We start from the raw sequence: 21,796 nt of genomic DNA, 5'->3' as shown, positions 1-21,796 counted from the left end.
ATTCTGCTTCTATAAATGAACAAACTGATAATACAGGATGGTTTTCAAGCTTTTTTCTATATTTGTTCCAGCTGTCGTTGTTGACAACATAACATTTTGCACATAAAACATAAACAAAATACAGTAGCCACTTTGATTTTCCTGGTGTTGCTAGCTTCTAATATGATCTTAATATAAAGAAATGATCTACAAATTCCCCCTTTTTTTTTGCCACTTTTATTTTCCTGGTGTTGTTAGTTTCTAATAGGATCTTAAAATAAAGAAATTATCTACAAATGTTTTTTTGTTTTTTTGTTTTTTTTTTAGGTGGTGGAGATGGACATACCATGGTTGTAACACCTACAATCATTTAAAAGTAAAATAAAATAAAATTCTATAAAATTCTATAAAATACACCTATGAAATCACCTATACAATCTGTGGCCTTGTTAAACTAACAGACCTACTGAATGAAGACTGACTTTAATATTACCTGATGTCACGTTTCATAAAATAAAATGATGGTTGGGGCTGGGGTGTTAAATGAACCTCTTCCTTCCATCAGGAAACAGTATTAATGTTTTTAAAGACACATATTTATGTTTCTTTTTTTTAAGTTATATATATATATATATATATATATATCTGTATGAAATATTGAGTGATGTCTTAAGAATCAGTGCTAAACAAATGTGTCATCTGTTATTAACAAACGCATGAATGACCTTCTCCACACGAAGGGTTCTGGGAAAGAAGAAGTAGGGGATAGAGGTGAGAGCGAGACCTCCAGCAGTGATGAGCAGACCCATCCACCATGCTCCAACCCAGCGAGGGTCAGTTGGGGTCAACTCCAATGCCTCCCCTGGAGAACAGAAACTGCATAACATGTAATAATGTATCTGCATACATTACAAGAATAACATAATGAAAAGGAATAATCTATTGCTGTGATTTAAAAGGGAAACAAACTTGAATCGGCTCTGTCCACATCCACATAAATCCGCAGAACCACGGAGCCCAGGAGGTATCCAAAGGAAGGTCCAAACACTGACACAGCAAAGAGAATAGCTGAAACATACAAAAACAGACACCTAATTATTCTTCACAGTTCTTTCAATGAACACAGTAATGACTTCAAAAACAACATTTCTAAATTTACCAATGTAGAGAGGAGAATTTTCTGGCCCTGCAAAGTCATCTATGTAAGAGATGCCAAAAGGTTGGATGGGAACAGAACCGATTCCAAACAGCAGCTGGGCTGTAGCCATTAGTACCCAAAATTTACTGGTGTCCACTAGCTTCCGGGAATCCTCCTGACCACAAGTCTCAGCACCCGTTGCATTTGCACGCAAATAACACATGTCCTGTCTGCTCGCTGCTGGATTGAAACACAGAAATACACCACATGAGAACTTCATCCAATATTATGAGTGTCAAAAGTTATCAGTCTTCCAAATATTCAGGTTTAGTAACAACTTTCATAAATGTTTGATTTACTCTAAGGGCTGGTAATAAGCACAAAATATGCATAATATTCAGAGGCCTTAAAACAGTGTTTGGTCACTTAAGCCATAATTATAGACTGAAAAAATAAAGAAAAAAAAGAAAAAGAAAAGAAAAAATGTTAACCTAAAATGAGCTTCATGTGTTAACATCTAAATTAACTTGCTTGATTTAAGTCCAAAATATTATTTAAAGGAATATTCCGGGTTCAATACAAGTTAAGCTCAATCGGCAGCATTTGTGGCATACTCTTGATTACCACAACAATTAATTTCAACTCGTCCCTCCTTTTCTTTAAAAAAAAATCAAAAATCTATGTTTCAGTTAGGTACTTACAATGGATGTGAATTTGGCCAATTCTTGAAGGGTTTAAAAGCAGAAATGTGAAGCTTATAATTTTATAAAACCACTTACATTAATTCTTATCTTAAAACTTGTGTATTATTTGAGCTGTAAAGTTGTTTAAATTGTAATTTTTACAGTCATTTTAGGGTTTTAGGGTTTGTTGACATTACATTGTCATGGTCATGAAGTTGTAAAATTGAACATAACTTCAACGTAAAAGGTTAGTAAGCGATTTTATCACGCTAAAATCATGTTTACAATCATATTGTTTATGTCTTGTGGATAAACTTTTGAAAAAGTGAGTATTTTATTGTAAAAAAAATGGCACATTCACTTCCATTGTAAATGCCTCACTGTAACCTCGATTGTTGCTTTTTTTAAAGAAAAGGAGGGACACGTCAAAATTCATTTTTGTGGTAATCAACATTATGCCATAAATCTGTCAATTGAGCTTCACTTAGTATTGAACCCAGAATATTCCTTTAACATCACTGAAAGCCAATTTTAAGGGTTAGATCAGGCAGAAATAGCTTCTTAAGGTTACCACTTTTTACAGTGTAAATGTACACTGATAGATAGCACATGCAAACATTTCAACCAAACCATCACACACACACACACAGTCACACATTCACACACATACGCACACGCACATGCAGACACGCACACATGCAAGCACGCACACACACGCACACACACACACACAGAGAAGTTTATTAGGTTTTACATTTTAAAAAATATACAATAAAAAATCACGTCCATACTTCATGTGATACAACACACCTGTGATACCTCTGCTAAGACACCTTTTTGAACTTGCGAGGAACTGACTTCAGACATCCAATAAAAGCTATTACACCAGTTGGTTAAAAGTAATTGCAAAAAATTAAGATATGTAAAACATGTTCTAAGACATGGTCTAGCACCATTTGTATTGTAAATGCCACTTTTTGAGATATATATATATATATATATATATATATATATATATATATATATATATATATATATATATACACTACCGGTCAAAAGTTTTGAAACAGTTACTCATTCTTTATTATAATTTATTTTTCCTTCACATTTTAGAATAATAGTAAAGTCATCAAAATTATGGAATAACATAAATGGAACTATGGGAGAACTTTTATCTCTTGGACTGAATTCCAGGTGATTTTAACCTGGGTCTGAGCATTGAAAGCATGCAGTCTTGCCTCTTTTGTACCTCATCTAATCTTTTTTTCTCATGTCTTTCCCTTTTCACTCTTTGTTCTCTCTTTGTTTAACCTTAATCTGTTTATTTCTGTTTATTAGGTTTTTCCCAACCTAATACTAAACCCTGTCTAAGTAGTGATTTGTGGAGTGTCAGAACAGTACAGCATTGCTCTACTTCTCGTAGTCCTGTCTTCTTTATAACCCTTATTATGTCTGAGCTGATGTTTATCATCCAGATGTTATTTGAGATCCCTACTTTGTTGTGTCTAGTTTTCTTCAGAACGTCTTGAGTCCTTTTAAATGAAGTTGCTGGTATCATTTTGATGAGCTAAGAGGCTAAGATTCTGTCCACTGGAGCATGAAAAAACATTAACAGTAGAAAAAAAAAAAAAAAAAAGGAAATAAGGAAAAAGAGAGATGCAGAATTCAAATTCATTCTTATAATAATTAATAATTATAATATTTTTTTATATAATTTTATTTATTTATCACACATTTGCACATATACAGTGAAATTCTTTTTTTCACATATCCCAGCCAAGCTGGGGTCAGCCATGATATGGTGCCCCTGGAGCAGATAGGGTCAAGGGCCTTGCTCAAGGGCCCAACAGTAGCATCTTGGCAGTGCTGGGGCTTGAACCCCTGACCTTCTGCTCAGTAACCCAGAGCCTTAACAGCTGAGCCACCACTGCCCCTACAATCTAAATGATACGTAAAATTTCCACAAAAAAATAAATAAAAATCTGTTTGTGTGATTCTCATTATAAGTGAAAGACACAATTAGTCAATCACAAATATGAATAAGGTCTGTGGATATAAATGTACCACTTCCTGTCTATTATGCGCACTGGTGTCTGTCTGTTCCTGCCATTCAGAATGCAGAGATGGTTGTGGTTTGATTAGTATATAACTTTATATTTAATAAAACCAAGCAGAAAAATAATGAGCTCTCACCGTGTAGAACAGAGTCAAAAGTGTAGGGCTGGGAAAGGAAGTGAGGTAGAGCTAGGATCAGGGCACTTATGGACATCAGCAGGCCACCCAGTCCAATGAAGCGAGGTCGGTGGACCCGACTACCAAAGTAACTGACAAATGCTATTAACACAGTGTTCCCTACCTACAAAGAGCAGAAAAACAGGTCACACAAAGTAGCCAAACTATTTGTATTCATCCATAATCATTACAAGGCTCTGGAATACCTGATTGTGATTGGTGAATCGCTGCATTCTGCTGTCAAATATTTGACAGCATAATGACCACTAAACTGTATATTTGACAGTATTCTTTAAGTATGATTTTTTGTCATAAGAATCAACTCACATAAAAACATTGTCACCAAAAAAAAAAATAAAAAAATACAACAACATAACACACTAACTGATGTTCAACAGCTTACAGCTAATTATCAGGAAGGCAGGAATTGTTCTTAGATAAAATTCGGTTTTCAGAGTTAAGAGAAATAGCTCCTTTTTTTACTTTGCTGGAGAAAAAATCTTAAGTCAGCCAAAGTTTGTTTACTGGTTTGTTTACTGGACAGTCTCCAAGACTTGATAAGATGGTCTTCTTCAGTTGGTCTAGCTGGTATCCCAGTCTGGCCAAACTGGTGTTTAGCTGGGTGGCTGGCCTGACCATCTGACAAGTGCCCAAATCTCCTCTAAAGCCAGCAATACAGACCAGCCAAAGCAGCTTGGCCAGAATGGGAGACCAACTAACCAGCGTAGGGTGGTTTATGCTGGTTTTTCAGCAGGGTAGAGGTTGTCCCTCTATAATTTAAATGGGTTGACTTGAATAGATCTCAACCAAGCTGTAGATTAAATAATTTCTCATTGGCTTTTTGTGTGGAGTGTTCAGTACCTCATGAAGGGAAGAGATGGTTCCTGAGGAGAGGCTGTCCAGGCCAAAGCGTCTCTCGATTGTGGTGATGGTGCTTTTGAAGTAAGAGCTGTACAAGAGCTGAGTGAGCTGGAGCAGGCCATGACACAACACAAAGATCTGCACGAAGACAGAAAAAAATAAATTAATAAATAAGTACAGGAACTGCCAGGTTATGTACTAATAATAATTAGCAAGTTTACTAAATGTGCTTATATAATTTTTATCCCCTTTTCTCCCAATTTTGGAATGCCCAGTTCCCTCTATTTAGTAGGTCCTCGTGGTGGCGCAGGACAAGTCTCACTTGCCTCTGCTTCTGAGACCGTCAACCCACACGGCTCGTCATGCATGACACCGCAGAGACTCCGCATGTGGAGGCTCATGCTACTCTGCACAATCCACGCACAACTTACCACATGCCCCACTGAAAACAAGAACCACTAATTATGACCATGAGGACATTACCACATGTGACCCTACCCTCCCTAGCAACCAGGCCAATTTGGTTGCTTAGGAGACATGGCTGGAGTCACTCAGCACACCCTGGATTTGAACTTGTGACTCCAGGGGTAGTAGTCAGTGTCAATACTCACTGAGCTACCCAGGCCTGCCCCCAGTGTGCTTATATAACTAAATCATCTGTGATCTGAGCAAGTGCATTCATCAATACTGTATGTTGTCGCAGTCACATGGGAGTTATCAGAAAATGCAGCTTCTTACACTAAATGTAATAAAGTTGGCACTGAAGCCATGATGCTCTTAAAATCAAAGTTCCTTCACCAATCTCCACAAACAAGGAGATCTGAAACTTTTATCTTTCATACATCACATTAACAAAAACAGGTGGGGTAACTACACTGATTTCACAATATTTGTGTCTGGTTTGTAAGGGTACCTAATGATAAGAAGGGGTACCCTGATGAAAAAAGAAAGACAGCTTAAACCAGCCTAATAGTAGACTGGTCTTAGTTCTGGTCACTCAGTCTGGTCAGGCTGGTCTATTTTCTGGTTTAAGAAGGTTTTTAGGCACTTGTCAGCTTGGCCAGGCTGTGAGACCAGCTAAACCAGTTTAAATCAGCTATGACCAGCAAGCTTGTTTTTGTCAGCAGAGAAAAAGCACCCCATTTTAAACCGAACTGTAGAGATGAACAACAACTGAACTATAAATCTTCAAGATTTACACTGACAAATTTTGGCCCCACCGACGCCCATCGTCATTCAGTTTTTAGAGGTTGTCATGGCCCAAAGGTTCTTCATTCTGCAAATTCTATACTCAGTAATGAAACAATGACTGTTCATAAAAAGGAAAGCTCGAGCAGTGGCCTCTCTGCTTTCAATTATCCAGTGACACTTTTCTCTCCATTTTCAGAGAAAAGGAACATTCCATGTTCTTCAAAAGGAACTACTGGGGTATGGCCCCTCACTGAGACCACTGACATTAATGGCGAAACTGTCTGAAGTCTAGTAAAATACTACTACATGACATATTACAACCCCCTGCTGAGAAGACCACAATAGACCAGTATAAATTTCCTGGTTAATTTTCAGGCTGGTTTATGCTGGTTTGGTGTTGGTCTAGCTGGTGGACCAGCAGAGCCAGGTTCTTAACCAGCAAAACTTAAAGCTGCTTAACCTAGGACATCTGACTGGTTACACAAGTTTAGAAGCCTGTGGGAGCCAACAACACACCAGCATCTCATGATGGTGACCAGCATTTAAAACACAACACAACAGCTGGTGGCCAGCTATACAGGTCTTTTCAGCAAGGACAACCAATCAAAAACTGACTGGAGCACAGAGCTAGTCCTTAACTTCTTGTACTGGTTGGAAAATGAGCTGATTGTATTGTTTGTTTTGAGAGTTAGCACCGTTTGTACAACGATAAGCCAAAAATGCAGTGAAGATGAAAGCTCATAAGTTGGACCATTTCCCTGGTAGAGAGATGCAAGTTTTGGAGGTGAAGAAATCATGAGCTGAAGTTTTGGAACATTTGCAGAGGTCTCAGAGGTATGAAGTAATCTGATGGGGCATGTAGAAATCTGGACTGGATTTCCTACATAAACACAAGATATAATTCCGTCTCCTCAGGTCCCTGATAGCTCTCAGCCAATGCAGAGCTAAGCACTATGCTTTCAATCGGCTTCTAGAACAGCTAATGTTCCTAATAAAGCTTGGGCTTCATGGTTTGTTAGCACACATAATAGCCGCTTTTTACAATTTCATTCTTGTTTTTCCAGCAATGGGGCTTTTAATTATGGAAATATTTTGATAGGCTAGTGTGCCCACTCATGCAACCCAAATAAATGCCTTTGTTAGATGTTTGAATGGCAGCTCTGTGTCTCCTGCCTCAGTGGCAATTCCAGTTTTGACTTAGGTTTTCCAGTTTGAACTATTCTATACACAGAGCAGTAGAAGTTTGACTGCCAATTTCAGGATACTTTTACATATAATGTTGTAAAGAATATTGAGCAGATCTCTAATTTTTATTATCTTCTCAAGGCTCACAGATTGCTATTATGCAGTAAGTGCCCTGCATGCGGTGTACTATAAGTAGTGCACATTGTATATTGCATACTGTATTTTTGGTCTCCACAAAAGTGCAAGCAAGAGCAAATGTGCAGAGCATAACTCAGCTCAAGGTCCTATGAAAATTACAGCTGGCAGTTTCATCAATGTGTATTATCCACACAGCAATCGTAAATCTTTGCAGAGCTGACACGCATGTGATCACTCACTATGTAATGAATAACTTCTAAAAAGTAGCCTTGGGTTACCACAAACCATGCAGGAATATTTGTTTTGGTTTGAGCAATGAGCAAATTACTTTCAGGATTTTGGAAGAAAAGTATGCAAGTGAAAATTATTTTCAGACATTTTTCCTGCTGTCATCTTAAGAAGTTTTGCCCTGGCCTGCCTTATGCATTCTAGAAAGTCGGAAAACAGTAATAACAGCTTAAATCTGTTGCACTCATTTCTCAAAGTAATCTTTGTCTATACTATGTGTGTGTGCATGCGAGCCTGTCTTCCTGTTCCTCTGTTTTCCACAATACTTCCACACTTGTTCAGTAAAATTGTCAGGGTAAGTCTTACAAGATGGGCCCATTTTGAATGTGCTGAATCTTAGAGTCATGCATAGAAACAGTAGGCAAGAACGGGAAAACAAATCCCATTGACAATAGTTGAGGGAAATGAGGGAAAGATTGATTTGGCTATTTTAACAGCTAAAAATATGGCAAAAAGCTGTGTAGTTTTTTGCACTTGTTTTGTTTTTGCACAAAGCCAAAATCAAGTTGTAAATTCCAATTTCCTACTAGGAAAGTGCAATGGAACACCACTTAAATTCAGACTTCCATCTAGGAAACTCATGCTGAAATCTTCAACTCTGAGTTAGCCGAGATGCAGGTGTGTGACATCACACAAAACATGTCGGCTGCATACGGACCTGAAATGAACCTGGGGATAATGTCATGAGCTGTGACTGCATTGCTTCTAAAGCAGTTATCTTTTAGCAATAATAATAATATTAGTAATAATAATTTGCTTCAGCATGTTTTTCATTGTTAAAATAGCCAAATCTATCAGATATTTCAACTTGTTTTGACCATAGGAATGATTGGGCAACTGTTGCGGCCATCAAGTGGAGTTGGAAATATCTTAATTACGAGTTCTGAGCACATGAATGAATTCAAATTTTACCTCTGGGAAATTTTATATTTTAAATGAAACCTGAGTTGTGATATTGAAAGAGCTATGCCAACATGAAAGATGATGGAATTTGGTGAATTATTTAAATAATGAATGCCTAATTTGAACATTTGGACATATTCCAGGTGCACTTTAATCATTTGAAGGAAGCATATGATCACCTGGTTTCCTTCCCCCATATAAACCACTCCTGGCTGTATCTTTAGTGTCTTGTATATGACCAATGCTTTGGAATTGCACTGAAATTTTACACCAGGTGTAATATTCCTCATTCTCCAGATACCGTGAATGACTCAAACTCCAAAGATAGAAAGCTTTGATGAAAGTTTCTATAAACAAAGGCAGTCCATGTCATCCGTCCAGACCTGGATCTCTCGCCCCTTCTCAGCAGCCATTGTGCTACATGAGGAATCCTACTGAGTAAAGAGAATCAGGGGAAGAACTGACTTTGATGTTTCCACATGATACTCTGCACTGCTATCATGTGTTACAGGTAGACATTTTCGGATTTCCTGAGGATGTCCAACTAAAACAGAAAAAAAAGGACAAGTACAAAGTCCCAGTCCCAATCCTGTGCACCAGAGCGACAAAAACAGCAGGATACTGGTTCAGGAACTGTTTTACTTTGAGTTGAAACAAGCACAGTCTATTGCTGTACAGTGGATATAAAAAGTCTACACACCCCTGTTAAAACAGCAGGTTTTTCATAAATCATCTCAGATTTTTTGCACCTTTAATGTAAAAATTACAACCTATGCAATGCCACTGAAAACCAAAGTGACACATTTCAACTAAATGTGACACATAGTTTTCAGCTAAAAACGGAAAACTTTTTATGCGTTTTGGCTGTTCGCTTACATGACAACGGCGTTTTGGGACCTGAAAATGCAAACTTTTGAAAAAGGGTTTCAAAGTGTAAGTTTTTGAAAACGATGCCGTTATCGTCTCCGTGTAAACATACAAAAACGCAAATTTGTGAAAACGATGACGTCATGCACATGCGTATTACGTGTTCAGTCTATAGGCATGCGCACGAGTACTTCAAAACAATGCGCGAGACATTCAGAACTACAATGGCGGACTACAGGACTGTGTTTGTGCTGCTCAAGATTTTTAGTTTATTGACGCTTCTCCAGCAAAGTAATTGTAGTAATAAAGCAACCTTATCTTCCGTCCAGACAAAATTGCTCGATGCTTTCGCCATCTTCATTGTTTGTATTCACCGCTCTGTGGAAGAATGCTTATGTGCGCAGGTGCATATTGTTTCTTTACAAAGTGACATCGCCAGCCACTGGCCTGGCATGCATTATACAGCCTTTTTAGTCGTTTTCGCGGAGCCGTGTGAACGGGGATCGTTTTGACAACGTTGTCATCTGTACGCAAATCTTTTCAAAAATGCAAAGGAAAAACTTTTCCATTTTTAGTACATCGTTGTCATGTAAATGTACCCTTAGAAAAACTTAACTGCATAAGTGTGCAAACCCTTTTATAATTGGGTATGTGGCTGTGTTCAGAATCAACCAATCATCAAGCCCATGTGAAATAGTACACTCCTGTCTATTGAAGTGACTTGAAGTGACACTGATTAACTCCAGATAAATCTCAGCTGTTCTTGTAGTATTTTTCTTACATCTGCTTGGTTGCATGCTACTACAAGAGCCATGGGCCACAAAGAGCTTACAAAGCATCAACGGGATCTCATTGTTGAAAGGTATCCCTCAGGTGAGGGCTACAATTTTTTTTTACCAAGGCATTAGATATAACATGGAACACAGTGAAGACAGACATCAACAAGTGAAGAAAGTATGGCACAGCAGTGACATTATCAAAAACAGGACTTTCCTCCAAAATTGATGAGAAGACAAAGAGAAAACTGGTCAGGGAGGCTGTCAAGAGGCCTACAGCAACATTAAAGGAGCTGCAGCTCTTTCTGGCAAGTACTGGTTGCTCCCTACATGTGACAACTATCTCCCGTATTCTTCATCTGTCTAGGATATGGCAGGGTGGCAACACCAAGCCTTTTCTGACTAAAAAAAACATCCAAGCCCGGGAAAAAACCTATATCCAGTCTCCTAAAACCATGGGGAAATATGTGTTATGGTCTGATGAATCAAATTTTGCCCAAAATTGTAAAAGGTATGTTTGGCGCAAATACAACACAGCACATCAGCAAAAGAACACTATACCCACGGTGAAGCATGGTGGTGGCAGCATCATGCTTTGGGTCTGCTTTTCTTCAGCTGGAACTGGGGCTTTAGTGAAGGTGGAGGGAATCATGAATTTCTGGCATCTGCTAGAAAGCTGAAAATGAAGAGATCTTTCACCTTTCGGAATGACAATGATCCAAAGCACACATCCAAATCAACAAAAGAATGGCTTCAGCAAAAAAAGATTAATGTTTTGGAATGGCCCAGCCAGAGCCTAGACCTGAATCCTATAGAAAATCTGTGGGGGGACATGAAGAGGGCCGTACACAGGTGATGCCCTTGCAATTTCACAGATCTGGAACATTTTTGCAAAGAAGAGTAGGAAAATATTCCCAAGTCAAGATGTGCCAAGCTAATAGACTCTTATCCAAACAGATTGAGTACTGTAATAAAATCAAAGGGTGCTTCAACTAAGTATTAGTTCAGGGATGTGCACACTTATGCAGTTAGATTATTCTAATTTTTTTTTTTTTTTTTTTATATGTGTCACTTTGGTTTTCAGTGGCATTGCATAGGTTGCAATTTTTACATTAAAGGTGCAAAAATTCTGATATGATTTATTTTTGTTTAATTTTTTACATCACAAAACCTGCTGTTTTAACGGGGTGTGTAGAATTTTTATATCCACGGTATACAACAATGGGTATAAAAAGCTTGTCCTTTCTTGCCTTCACTGTCCTGCAAGACATTTCTGGGGAAATAACCTAATAAAACAAGCATATCCTTTTCTTTATCAGTTTGGCCCAATACCTGATACTGGTGTTTTTGCTAACTAGAGGGGCATGTTAAAAGGCACTGCAGCTCACAATAAAATGTTTAGTCATGACAAACAGGATTTAATGATGACTGCAAATAATCATGTCACTAGATTATAGAGCTGCTTAAAATTTGTATACTGTCAGAGTATGTACTGTACTGCATTTGAAGTACTTCCATACCTCTTGACCACTAAAGGTGCAGTTACACTAGATGCCATGCTCCATTCACTCCCATTAAAATGCATCTGAACGCTGGAACGCTGCAAAAGAAAGCTCATGCCAATAAATTTATTATTCTGCTGTGCACAAAAGTTAAAGTTTGGTGATCTCTCACCAGCAGATTTGTATGACGAGAAGCTGTGTGACCAATAGAAGATCGAAAAGTCACACATTGACCTCTTGGCTCAAAACAAAGAATACATATAAGTGTCCCCCATGATAATTTTTCCATCGGACCAGAATGGGGTGTGGTGGTCCCCCTCGATTAAAACCAGAAGCCCTCGAGTGTGACATTATATCTTGTCCACCGTGGTGACAAAATATTTTACATCCTCAAAGCCTTCGTTCAAAAGCCTACATTGGGGCATATTTCATATGGGAACGTGGGCCTTGTCCCGTGACTTGGATCTATATGACATAGTAACATCAACTGCAAAAATTATCTACTATAGCAAGAACAATTAAATGACAAGGAACAACTTTCTTGGAATATCACTTACAGTTGAAAAGAGTAGCCAGACTTTTCCGCCATTTTTTTCAGTTCAGCATTTTAAATATGACGTCTCCTCAGCTCCCGTGACATTATGGGATAGTAAAGTGTCCAGTGTAAGCGCACTTCAGAATCTCATTGGATGCAATAGGTCATCCAGGTATTTTTCACCTAATGTTTTATGAATACTGAGGATTCGGACAACCTATTCATTTTGTATACTGCTTTTGTCATACTATATAGTAGGGAAGTAGACGTATTTGGACGTGGGGTACAGGTAGGTCTGAGATAATGATGAACTTGAACTTGAATTTTACACACTGAATTAGTTCAAACAAAATCTTGCAAATGGGACACTAAAAGTCAGCCTTTTTCAACAAAGCTTCATTTAATTTAAAAACAAAGAAAGAAAGAAAGAAAGAAAGAAAATGGAAAGCTGTTCTACCTTAATGTATTACAGATTCAGCAATTCTCTGTCCCAGTAAAGAGTAAATTAACCTCTGCATGACAAAACACACCGTACACTGTTTATTCTGCGAAAAACATATCACTGGATGATAAAACATGTACTAAACTGAGACAAATGCAAGACTGATGTTTACAGTCTTAACTTTTTCCTCATTGCATTGTCAACAAGTCGAATCTTATGCTGACCTATTGCCCAAATAAATGACGCTCCCTCTCTATGCACTTGCAAATAACAAGCTCTGCAAAGACAAACAATGTCATTTTTAAATTCCAGCTGCTTTCAACAAAACTAAGGTTTAATGCCTGAGACCTCTTGAACAGAGATTATGTAATAAGATTCATGAATGAAGAAGTTGGAAAAACAAAAGTTTACAAAATATTTTAAAGCATGCCAAAAAGAAAAAGAAAAAAAAAATGTCAGGTGAAGCAAGCTTTAAACAACAGTCAAAACTGTCAGCTTGAATACTTCATAAAGCATACCAAAATCTGAAAAGGTGAGATGTACAGTTTACAAGCCAAGTACACTGAACAACATGTTCTTCACCTTCCTTCAACATACATCATCACCACTGCTTGACTCATCCTTGATGAACAAAACACATATACACACATACACAAATCCTGTCCATTTCACATGAGCAGATATGCTCCATTGGTCACATAGTCTCAAATATTCAATGCACTTACACATACATGCAACACTCTCACACCCTGACTGGTAACAGGTTTGCATTTGTGAGGTAAGCAGGGGTGTAGCAGTCGTTTTAAATGTGTGTGTGGGGGGGGGACAACAATTACAGTGCAGTATTAATACATTATGGTATATTTTAATATATAAGTATGATATAAATATTATATTAAATTTACTTTGAATATTTGTAGTATTTTAAAGATTCAAGTATTGCAAAATAATTGCAAACTTTTGCTAAATTAGCTGCAAAAATAAAGGGCATCTTGTGGAGCACTTGCTTCTGTTTCACACAAGACAGTAAAAGACTGAGCACAAGCTGATCCTGAATAAATTATTTAATGAATTACAATAATGACAATTGCGCATGTGCACAATTTTATTTTTATTCTGTGCTTGAGCATTGTGGGATTTAAATTTATCCAAGTGGCTCGAGTGTTATGACTGCTTTAACCATAATTCGTTCAGATCCATTTACTGATTCAGTGACCATTTCTGGTGATGCCAGAAGGTGGTGACAAATTAGTGTCTTGTGTGAAATAAGTTTGTCACTGAATCAATGATCAAAAGAAAATTTTAACATTGCTATGTCTACAGACCTACAAAGAGAATTTAGTAGAGGTTTTAAGCATAAGAACAAAGCAAATCTATCATTTCCCTACAGTTTTTGAGCTGCTGAGCATGACTGTTATCAAAAGAAAACAATAATAGTCTTATAATAATTATAATGAGTTTCAATAACATCCGTACACTTTCATGTATAAAAAATCATGTCTACATATCTACTGACTTCAGTAAAATGTATGTGTTCTAAGAACACAACAGATCTATCTTTTTTCCTACAGTTTGTCGACTGCATACCAACATAGAGGTAAAAAACATGAGCTGATATTAAAAACAGCTTCACATATTTAACACAGATATAGTAATCTGCTTAAATTAGCAAAAACACCCGCTCAAATTATTAACTCACAAAAATAATGTAAAAAGACTCAGGCGCTGATATAAACTCCACTTATAATGTGTGCTTAAAAGAAGGATTGGCCTTTGTTGTTTTTTTGCAGTGCATTTCACGTAATGCTGACAATCAAGAACGATATGCCGATAAATAACTCTCATTTGTGTGTTCCTCATCTCTAGATTACTAATTTAGATCAACATCAATGCCAATAAAAAACATGGATAAATGAGCATTGTTGAAAGCAGCTTTGAAGAAATGAACGGAGCCGTGTTGATTAGACTGTCTGACTGATGGCCTATTACTTAAGGGTTATTTTGGCTCATGAAACTCACCTGTGATTGGCTGGATGGTTGCTCAATCAGCCCAAAGGAACAAAACGCAAATAATACTGTATACACATCCACCTTTTAGACTGGATATGGGTTTAGCTTAATAAAGTGCAAGGGACACAATCATCTTTTTAAAGAGTACAGGGGACGTGTCCCCCACGTCCCCCGTGGCTGCTACGCCCTTGGAGGTAAGTGTGTTTTTCTCTCACAAGATGCAGAATGTACAATAACCTACAAAGTGTCTGGATTCAGACAGACCCTCTACAGCTCTATAAAGACCCTTGCAACACAACAACTCACAAACCAAAGGGCTTTAGATATACAGTTTCATCTTCGTTGATGTTGGACTGTGTGAGAGGCTTCTCTCTACTTATACTTCTCTTTCAAAAGAAATTAATTACCACAACAACCGATTGTGCCCTAATAAGGACAAACAGAGCAGAATGAGCAAAACTAAACAGATAGTGACTTTTATACATGTATCTGTATCATATCAAGCTCTCTTGGCTATTGCAATTACAAACAACACTCTTTATTGGAATAGAAAACACAAATGCTGTAATACTGCGCTTATTTTGTATCCACTCATTGTTCATGTCATGTGCCAACATTTTTATCAATAATTTATTACAATTACACAACAGATTTGAAGTAGGTGTGAAACACTTTAATGAGCAAACAAGGAACTGCGTTTCATGTGAATTCACTTGAGCGTATGAAAGATACAATTTCAAGCTCATCTTTCAATATGACCAACAACCTGGGTTAGTTTGTCAGAGGTGATTCGCCAACACATATTGAAAGTGGATGAATGAGCTTAGGTGTGAGCCTAAATTATTTTTGCAACTTCAGACAAACTCAAATGAACTTTCTAGTTATTATAGTGACCATGAGGTTAACCCAACATGACTCTACCCACCCTATCAACTGGGCCAACTGGTTGCTTAGGAAGCCTGACTGGAATCACTCAGCATGCCCTGGTTTCAAACTTGCGACTCCAGTTGTGGTAGTCAGCGTCTTTACTTGCTGAGCTACCCAGGCACTCCAAAAGTTTGCATACCCTTGGAGAATTGGTAATATATGTACCATTTTTTTTTAAAAACATGAGCAAAACACATTTCTTTTATTTCTTATGGGATTCATATTCAACTGTAGGTTATATCAGAATGGCACAATCATAAAACAAAACATGGCAACAAAGAAAAAAATGAAATGACCCCCGTTCAAAAGTCTGCATACCCTTAGTTCTTAATACTGTGTATTGCCCCCTTTAGCATCAATGACAGCATGCAGTCTTTTGTAATAGTTGTCTATGAGGCCCCAAATTCTTGCAGGTGGTATAGCTGCCCATTCGTCTTGGCAAAATGCCTCCAGGTCATGCAAAGTCTTTGGTCGTCTTGCATGAACCGCACGTTTGAGATCTCCCCAGAGTGGCTCGATGATATTAAGGTCAGGAGACTGTGGTGGCCACTCCAGAACCTTCAACTTTTTCTGCTGTAACTACTGGAGGGTCAACTTGGCCTTGTGCTTAGGGTCATTGTCATGCTGGAAAGTCCAAGAGCGTCCCATGCGCAGCTTTCATGCAGAAGAATGCAAATTGTCTGCCAGTATTTTCTGATAACATGCTGCATTCATCTTGCCATCAATTTTCACAAGATTCCCCGTGCCTTTAGAGCTCACACACCCCCAAAACATCAGTGAGCCACCACCATGCTTCACAGTGGGGATGGTATTCTTTTCACTATAGGCCTTGTTGACCCCTCTCCAAACATAGAGCTTATGGTTGTGACCATAAAGCTCTATTTTGGTCTCGTCACTCCAAATTACAGTGTGCCAGAAGCTGTGAGGCGTGTCAAGGTGTTGTCGGGCATATTGTGACTGGGCTTTTTGGTGGCATTGGCACAGTAAAGGCTTCTCTCTGGAAACTCGACCATGCAGCTCATATTTGTTCAAGTATCGTCGTATTGTACTCCTTGAAACAACCGCACTGTCTTTTTCTAGAAAAGCCTGTATTTCTCCTGAGGTTACCTGTGGGATTTTCTTTGTATCCCGAACAATTCTTCTGACAGTTGTGACTGAAATCTTTCTTGGTCTACCTGACCTTTGCTTGGTATCAAGAGATCCCCGAATTTTCCACTTCTTAATAAGTGATTGAACAGTACTGACTGGCATTTTCAAGGCTCTGGATATCTTTTTATATCCTTTTCCATCTTTATATAGTTCCATTACCTTGTTACGCAGGTCTTTTGACAGTTCTTTTCTGCTCCCCATGGCTCAGTATCTAGCCTGCTATGTGAGAGCTAACAAACTCATTGACTACTTATACACAGACACTAATTACAGTTTCATCTTCGTTGATGTTGGACTGTGTGAGAGGCTTCTCTCTACTTGTACTTCTCTTTCAAAAGAAATTAATTACCACAACAACCGATTGTGCCCTAATAAGGACAAACAGAGCGGAATGAGCAAAACTAAACAGATAGTGACTTTTATACATGTATCTGTATCATATCAAGCTCTCTTGGCTATTGCAATTACAAACAACACTCTTTATTGGAATAGAAAACACAAATGCTGTAATACTGTGCTTATTTTGTATCAACTCATTGTTCATGTCATGTGCCAACATTTTTATCAATAATTTATTACAATTACACAACAGATTTGAAGTAGGTGTGAAACACTTTAATGAGCAAACAAGGAACTGCGTTTCATGTGAATTCACTTGAGCGTATGAAAGATACAATTTCAAGCTCATCTTTCAATATGACCAACAACCTGGGTTAGTTTGTCAGAGGTGATTCGCCAACACATATTGAAAGTGGATGAATGAGCTTAGGTGTGAGCCTAAATTATTTTTGCAACTTCAGACAAACTCAAATGAACTTTCATTGAATGCCAGAACCTCAAAGTTAAGTTAAAGGTCAATCGATCACCATGAAATTGAGAAAGAGAAACAAGCCAACCATGACAGTGAAAATACTTGTATTACAGTGACAGTAATTTTTATTTATTTATTTTTTTTATTTTTTTATTTTATTTTTTTAAACAAGATGTATTAGAAAAGTGATCAGACATATTAATCACAAATAAATCCACAAATGTCTGGCAAAGCCAAGTTGAAATAGTTTTGAGAGTACATAGTTACTCTATAATACAAAACGCAAAGCTGTGGTCAGGGAGTACAATCTTTCTCACATTGCTTTCTCACAATCTTTCAAAAGCATGACAGAGAAAATGTGCGAGATGACAGAACAATATTTTTGTCTAATAGCTCAACATTCCACAAACATTTTCAAAGCGACTAAAACTTGTAGGACTGCACATAAAGCTGGGAAGCCACCTGATATACAAACTGCCTTTTGGGCAGGGTGCTCATCCTGAGCTGCTAATACCCTTTAGAGCTGCTTCAGGCTGACCAAAGTCTATTAGAATGAGCAAACAATGTTTTCCTGATTTAGCAGTCAAACACCTTGAATTAAACATTTAACAATCTGCTTTACAATCTGGATTTTACAAAAGTGAGAGGCATAAAATATATAAGCAGGACTATAAAACATGATACTGTGGGATGAGATCCACAGCAGTGAACTGGTTAGCAAGCCTAAATAAAAAAGGACTTTAGACACCTAGAGCTGGTCACACAATGTCTTGATGGTTAGAATGTTAAGGTTTTATTTTGTTTTATTTTATTTTTTGAAATCAAACTACTTTAAACCATTATAATCACATACATCTGGGCTATTATAAGAACACATCAGTGTTTAAGAAAAAAGTTCAGGCTCGCAGTTCAAAAGAACCGATGAAAATTCTGATAGCACAAATAATATCATAATTTACCACAATTTCCACCATCACCTCCAACAATAACAACAGCAAGTGTAAGTTACTTTTAAAAATCTCTTAAAAGATTAAATGAAGACAAAAAAAAAAAAAGAAAGGGAAAAAAAAAAGCTTACTTTGAAAATTATGAATTATTATTATTATATTATTTAAAAAAATGAACAACAGTATAATCCACAACTTTAATATTAATATTGTATTAATTTTGGAGCATTCCTATTAATATTATTAACAACAACATCAATGAAATAATTATAAAAAGTAATAGTTTACCTTTATGTTATAAAACATCGCTAGCTTGGGTTTCTTTATCTCTGTGGCGTATATCTCCATGTTTCCTAGGTCAAGTTGCCTGTTAAGACAACAAGAGGAATGAACTAGACACGTTTCCTCTCCGCTCATCGTATATGGTTATTATATGCCTATCATCAGTGATGTAATGAGACCCCGCCCACTACCCCACGCGCTATTGTTTTGGTGCTCTTTCTCCATTTGAGAGACGCAGATTTCTTTATACACGAACTACTGCAGTGTCGCGGTAAGGGAACTGTGCACACATGCTCATCTTTCGCAAACCAGGTAACATAAATCATAGCGTAAATGTAATCATTCAACTAGATTAAATGTAATGTATATCGGAGGAGAACAGGAGGTTAAAGTTTCACCCAGAAAATTGTACAGTGTAAACTCACGCTTGCTTTTCTGTCTGTGCGCCTTTGAGCCATTGCACTGCACACATACATTTGTAGTAATAATTTAACATGATTTTTAGCTATTTATTTATCCTTTAAAGTATCATTATCTTTTATTAAGATAATTATCTACATTATAACAACACTAACAATACTCAGACTGGCCTATATAAATATATAAACTATATGATATATAAAAAAAGTTTCTGAATACCACGATAAAGATGATGACAAATTGACAAACACACCAGGAAATATCAAATAATAATAATAATAATAATAATAATAATATATATATATATATATATATATATATATATATATATATATATATATATATATATATAAAGAAAAAAATATATATATATATATATATCTATATATCTATATATTTATTTTTTTTTTCTGTTTGCGCTGTCAAAGATAAAGTGCATGCATTCAAATATAATTGGTCATACATGGCAAACCTGCCCCAAATTTAAAGGCTGCAATGACACTTGAATGAGCAATAAAACAAGAGCAAAAACTTTACATGTAAAAAGTCTCAGTTAAAGGTTTAAGTCAATTGGGTCAATGAAATATTTGCTGTTTGCATGCTTTAACATAATTATTTAGCTGCTTTTAAGCGATAGTTCACACCAAAAGTAATCTTTAATCACTTACCCTCATGTTGTTCCAAACCTGTATGACTTTCTGTCTTCTGCAGAACACAATGGAGATGTTAGGCAGAATGTAAACTTCAGTCACCATTCACTATCATTTTATGAAAAAAAGATACAATGAAAGGAAATGGTGACTTCCATGATGCCAGAATTTTCATTTTTGGTTGAACTATCCCTTTAAGGTTTTCTTTTCAACAATTACATACCTTTCGAAAGTTTTAAATTAAGTAACAAAGTTGCCTGTCTATGTGTCTAATGTTTGTTCCACTGCTTTTAGAGGTGTAAACCTGTTTTGAAACAGTCCTTTCAAAGAAATACAGACACAATGACAAGAGGTATTAGGGAGGCCAGCAGGGGGTGCTCACCCTGCAGTCTGTGTGGGTCCTAATGCCCCAGTATAGTGATGGGGACACAATACTGTAAAAAGGCACCGTCCTTTGGATGAGACTTTAAACCGAGGTCCTGACTCTCTGTGGTCCTTAAAAATCCCAGGGCACTTCTTGTAAAGAGTAGGGGTGTAACCCTGGTGTCCTGGCCAAATTTCCCCCATTGGCCCTTCTCTTTTTTGGGATTTTCTCCCCTTTTCTCCCCAATTTGGCATGTCCAATTCCCAGTGCACTCTAGGTCCTCGTGGTGGTGTAGTGACTCACCTCAATCCGGGTGGCCGAGGATGAATCTCAGTTGCCTCCACGTCTGAGACCGTCAATCCGCGCATTTTATTGCGTGGCTTGTTGAGCGTGTTACCGCAGAGACCTAGTGTGTGTGGAGGCTTCACCCTATTCTCCGCGGAATCCACGCACAACTCACCACGCAGCCCACTGAGAGCGAGAACCACATTATAGTGACCATGAGGAGGTTAACCCAACATGACTCTACCCACCCTAGCAACTGGGCCAACTGGTTGCTTAGGAAGCCTGACTGGAGTCACTCAGCATGCCCTGGATTCAAACTTGCGACTCCAGTTGTGGTGGTCAGCGTCTTTACTTGCTGAGCTACCCAGGCACCCCAAAAGTTTGCATACCCTTGGAGAATTGGTAATATATGTACCATTTTTAAAGAAAACATGAGTAAGCATGCAAAACACATTTCTTTTATTTCTTATGGGATTCATATTCAACTGTAGGTTATATCAGAATGGCACAATCATAAAACAAAACATGGCAACAAAGAAAAAAATGAAATGACCCCCGTTCAAAAGTCTGCATACCCTTAGTTCTTAATACTGTGTATTGCCCCCTTTAGCATCAATGACAGCGTGCAGTCTTTTGTAATAGTTGTCTATGAGGCCCCGAATTCTTGCAGGTGGTATAGCTGCCCATTCGTCTTGGCAAAATGCCTCCAGGTCATGCAAAGTCTTTGGTCGTCTTGCATGAACCGCACGTTTGAGATCTCCCCAGAGTGGCTCGATGATATTAAGGTCAGGAGACTGTGATGGCCACTCCAGAACCTTCACCTTTTTCTGCTGTAACCACTGGAGGGTCAACTTGGCCTTGCGCTTAGGGTCATTGTCATGCTGAAAAGTCCAAGTGTGTCCCATGCGCAGCTTTCGTGCAGAAGAATGCAAATTGTCTGCCAGTATTTTCTGATAACATGCTGCATTCATCTTGCCATCAATTTTCACAAGATTCCCCGTGCCTTTAGAGCTCACACACCCCCAAAACATCAGTGAGCTACCACCATGCTTCACAGTGGGGATGGTATTCTTTTCACTATAGGCCTTGTTGACCCCTCTCCAAACATAGCGCTTATGGTTGTGACCATAAAGCTCTATTTTGGTCTCGTCACTCCAAATTACAGTGTGCCAGAAGCTGTGAGGTGTGTCAAGGTGTTGTCGGGCATATTGTGACCGGGCTTTTTTGTGGC

At 37.8% G+C, this 21,796-nt stretch overlaps 1 protein-coding gene across 2 annotated transcripts in view; it reads right to left on the bottom strand.

The window, feature by feature from the left end:
• LOC127449660 (solute carrier organic anion transporter family member 2A1-like) overlaps positions 1-18,956 on the bottom strand; it is a 44,646-nt gene extending 25,690 nt beyond the window's left edge. Inside the window, exons 1-6 of one of the 2 annotated variants that reach the window (XM_051713208.1) lie at positions 18,853-18,956; positions 4,894-5,031; positions 3,994-4,156; positions 1,139-1,357; positions 949-1,047; positions 705-841 (exon numbers count right to left, since the gene is read on the bottom strand). In XM_051713208.1, coding sequence (XP_051569168.1) covers positions 705-841; positions 949-1,047; positions 1,139-1,357; positions 3,994-4,156; positions 4,894-5,031; positions 18,853-18,912 — 816 coding nt within the window. In that variant the 5' untranslated portion in view covers positions 18,913-18,956. The remainder of the gene's footprint in view (positions 1-704; positions 842-948; positions 1,048-1,138; positions 1,358-3,993; positions 4,157-4,893; positions 5,032-18,852) is intronic. The other variant, XM_051713210.1, reaches the window with a different exon arrangement.
• Between the last annotated feature and the right edge of the window lie 2,840 nt (positions 18,957-21,796).

This window comes from Myxocyprinus asiaticus, chromosome 12 (assembly GCF_019703515.2).
Source record: "Myxocyprinus asiaticus isolate MX2 ecotype Aquarium Trade chromosome 12, UBuf_Myxa_2, whole genome shotgun sequence".
Classification (NCBI taxonomy): Eukaryota; Metazoa; Chordata; class Actinopteri; order Cypriniformes; family Catostomidae; genus Myxocyprinus; species Myxocyprinus asiaticus.
Note: the sequence above shows the minus strand (reverse complement) of the source record. Positions and strands in the feature narration are given on the sequence as shown.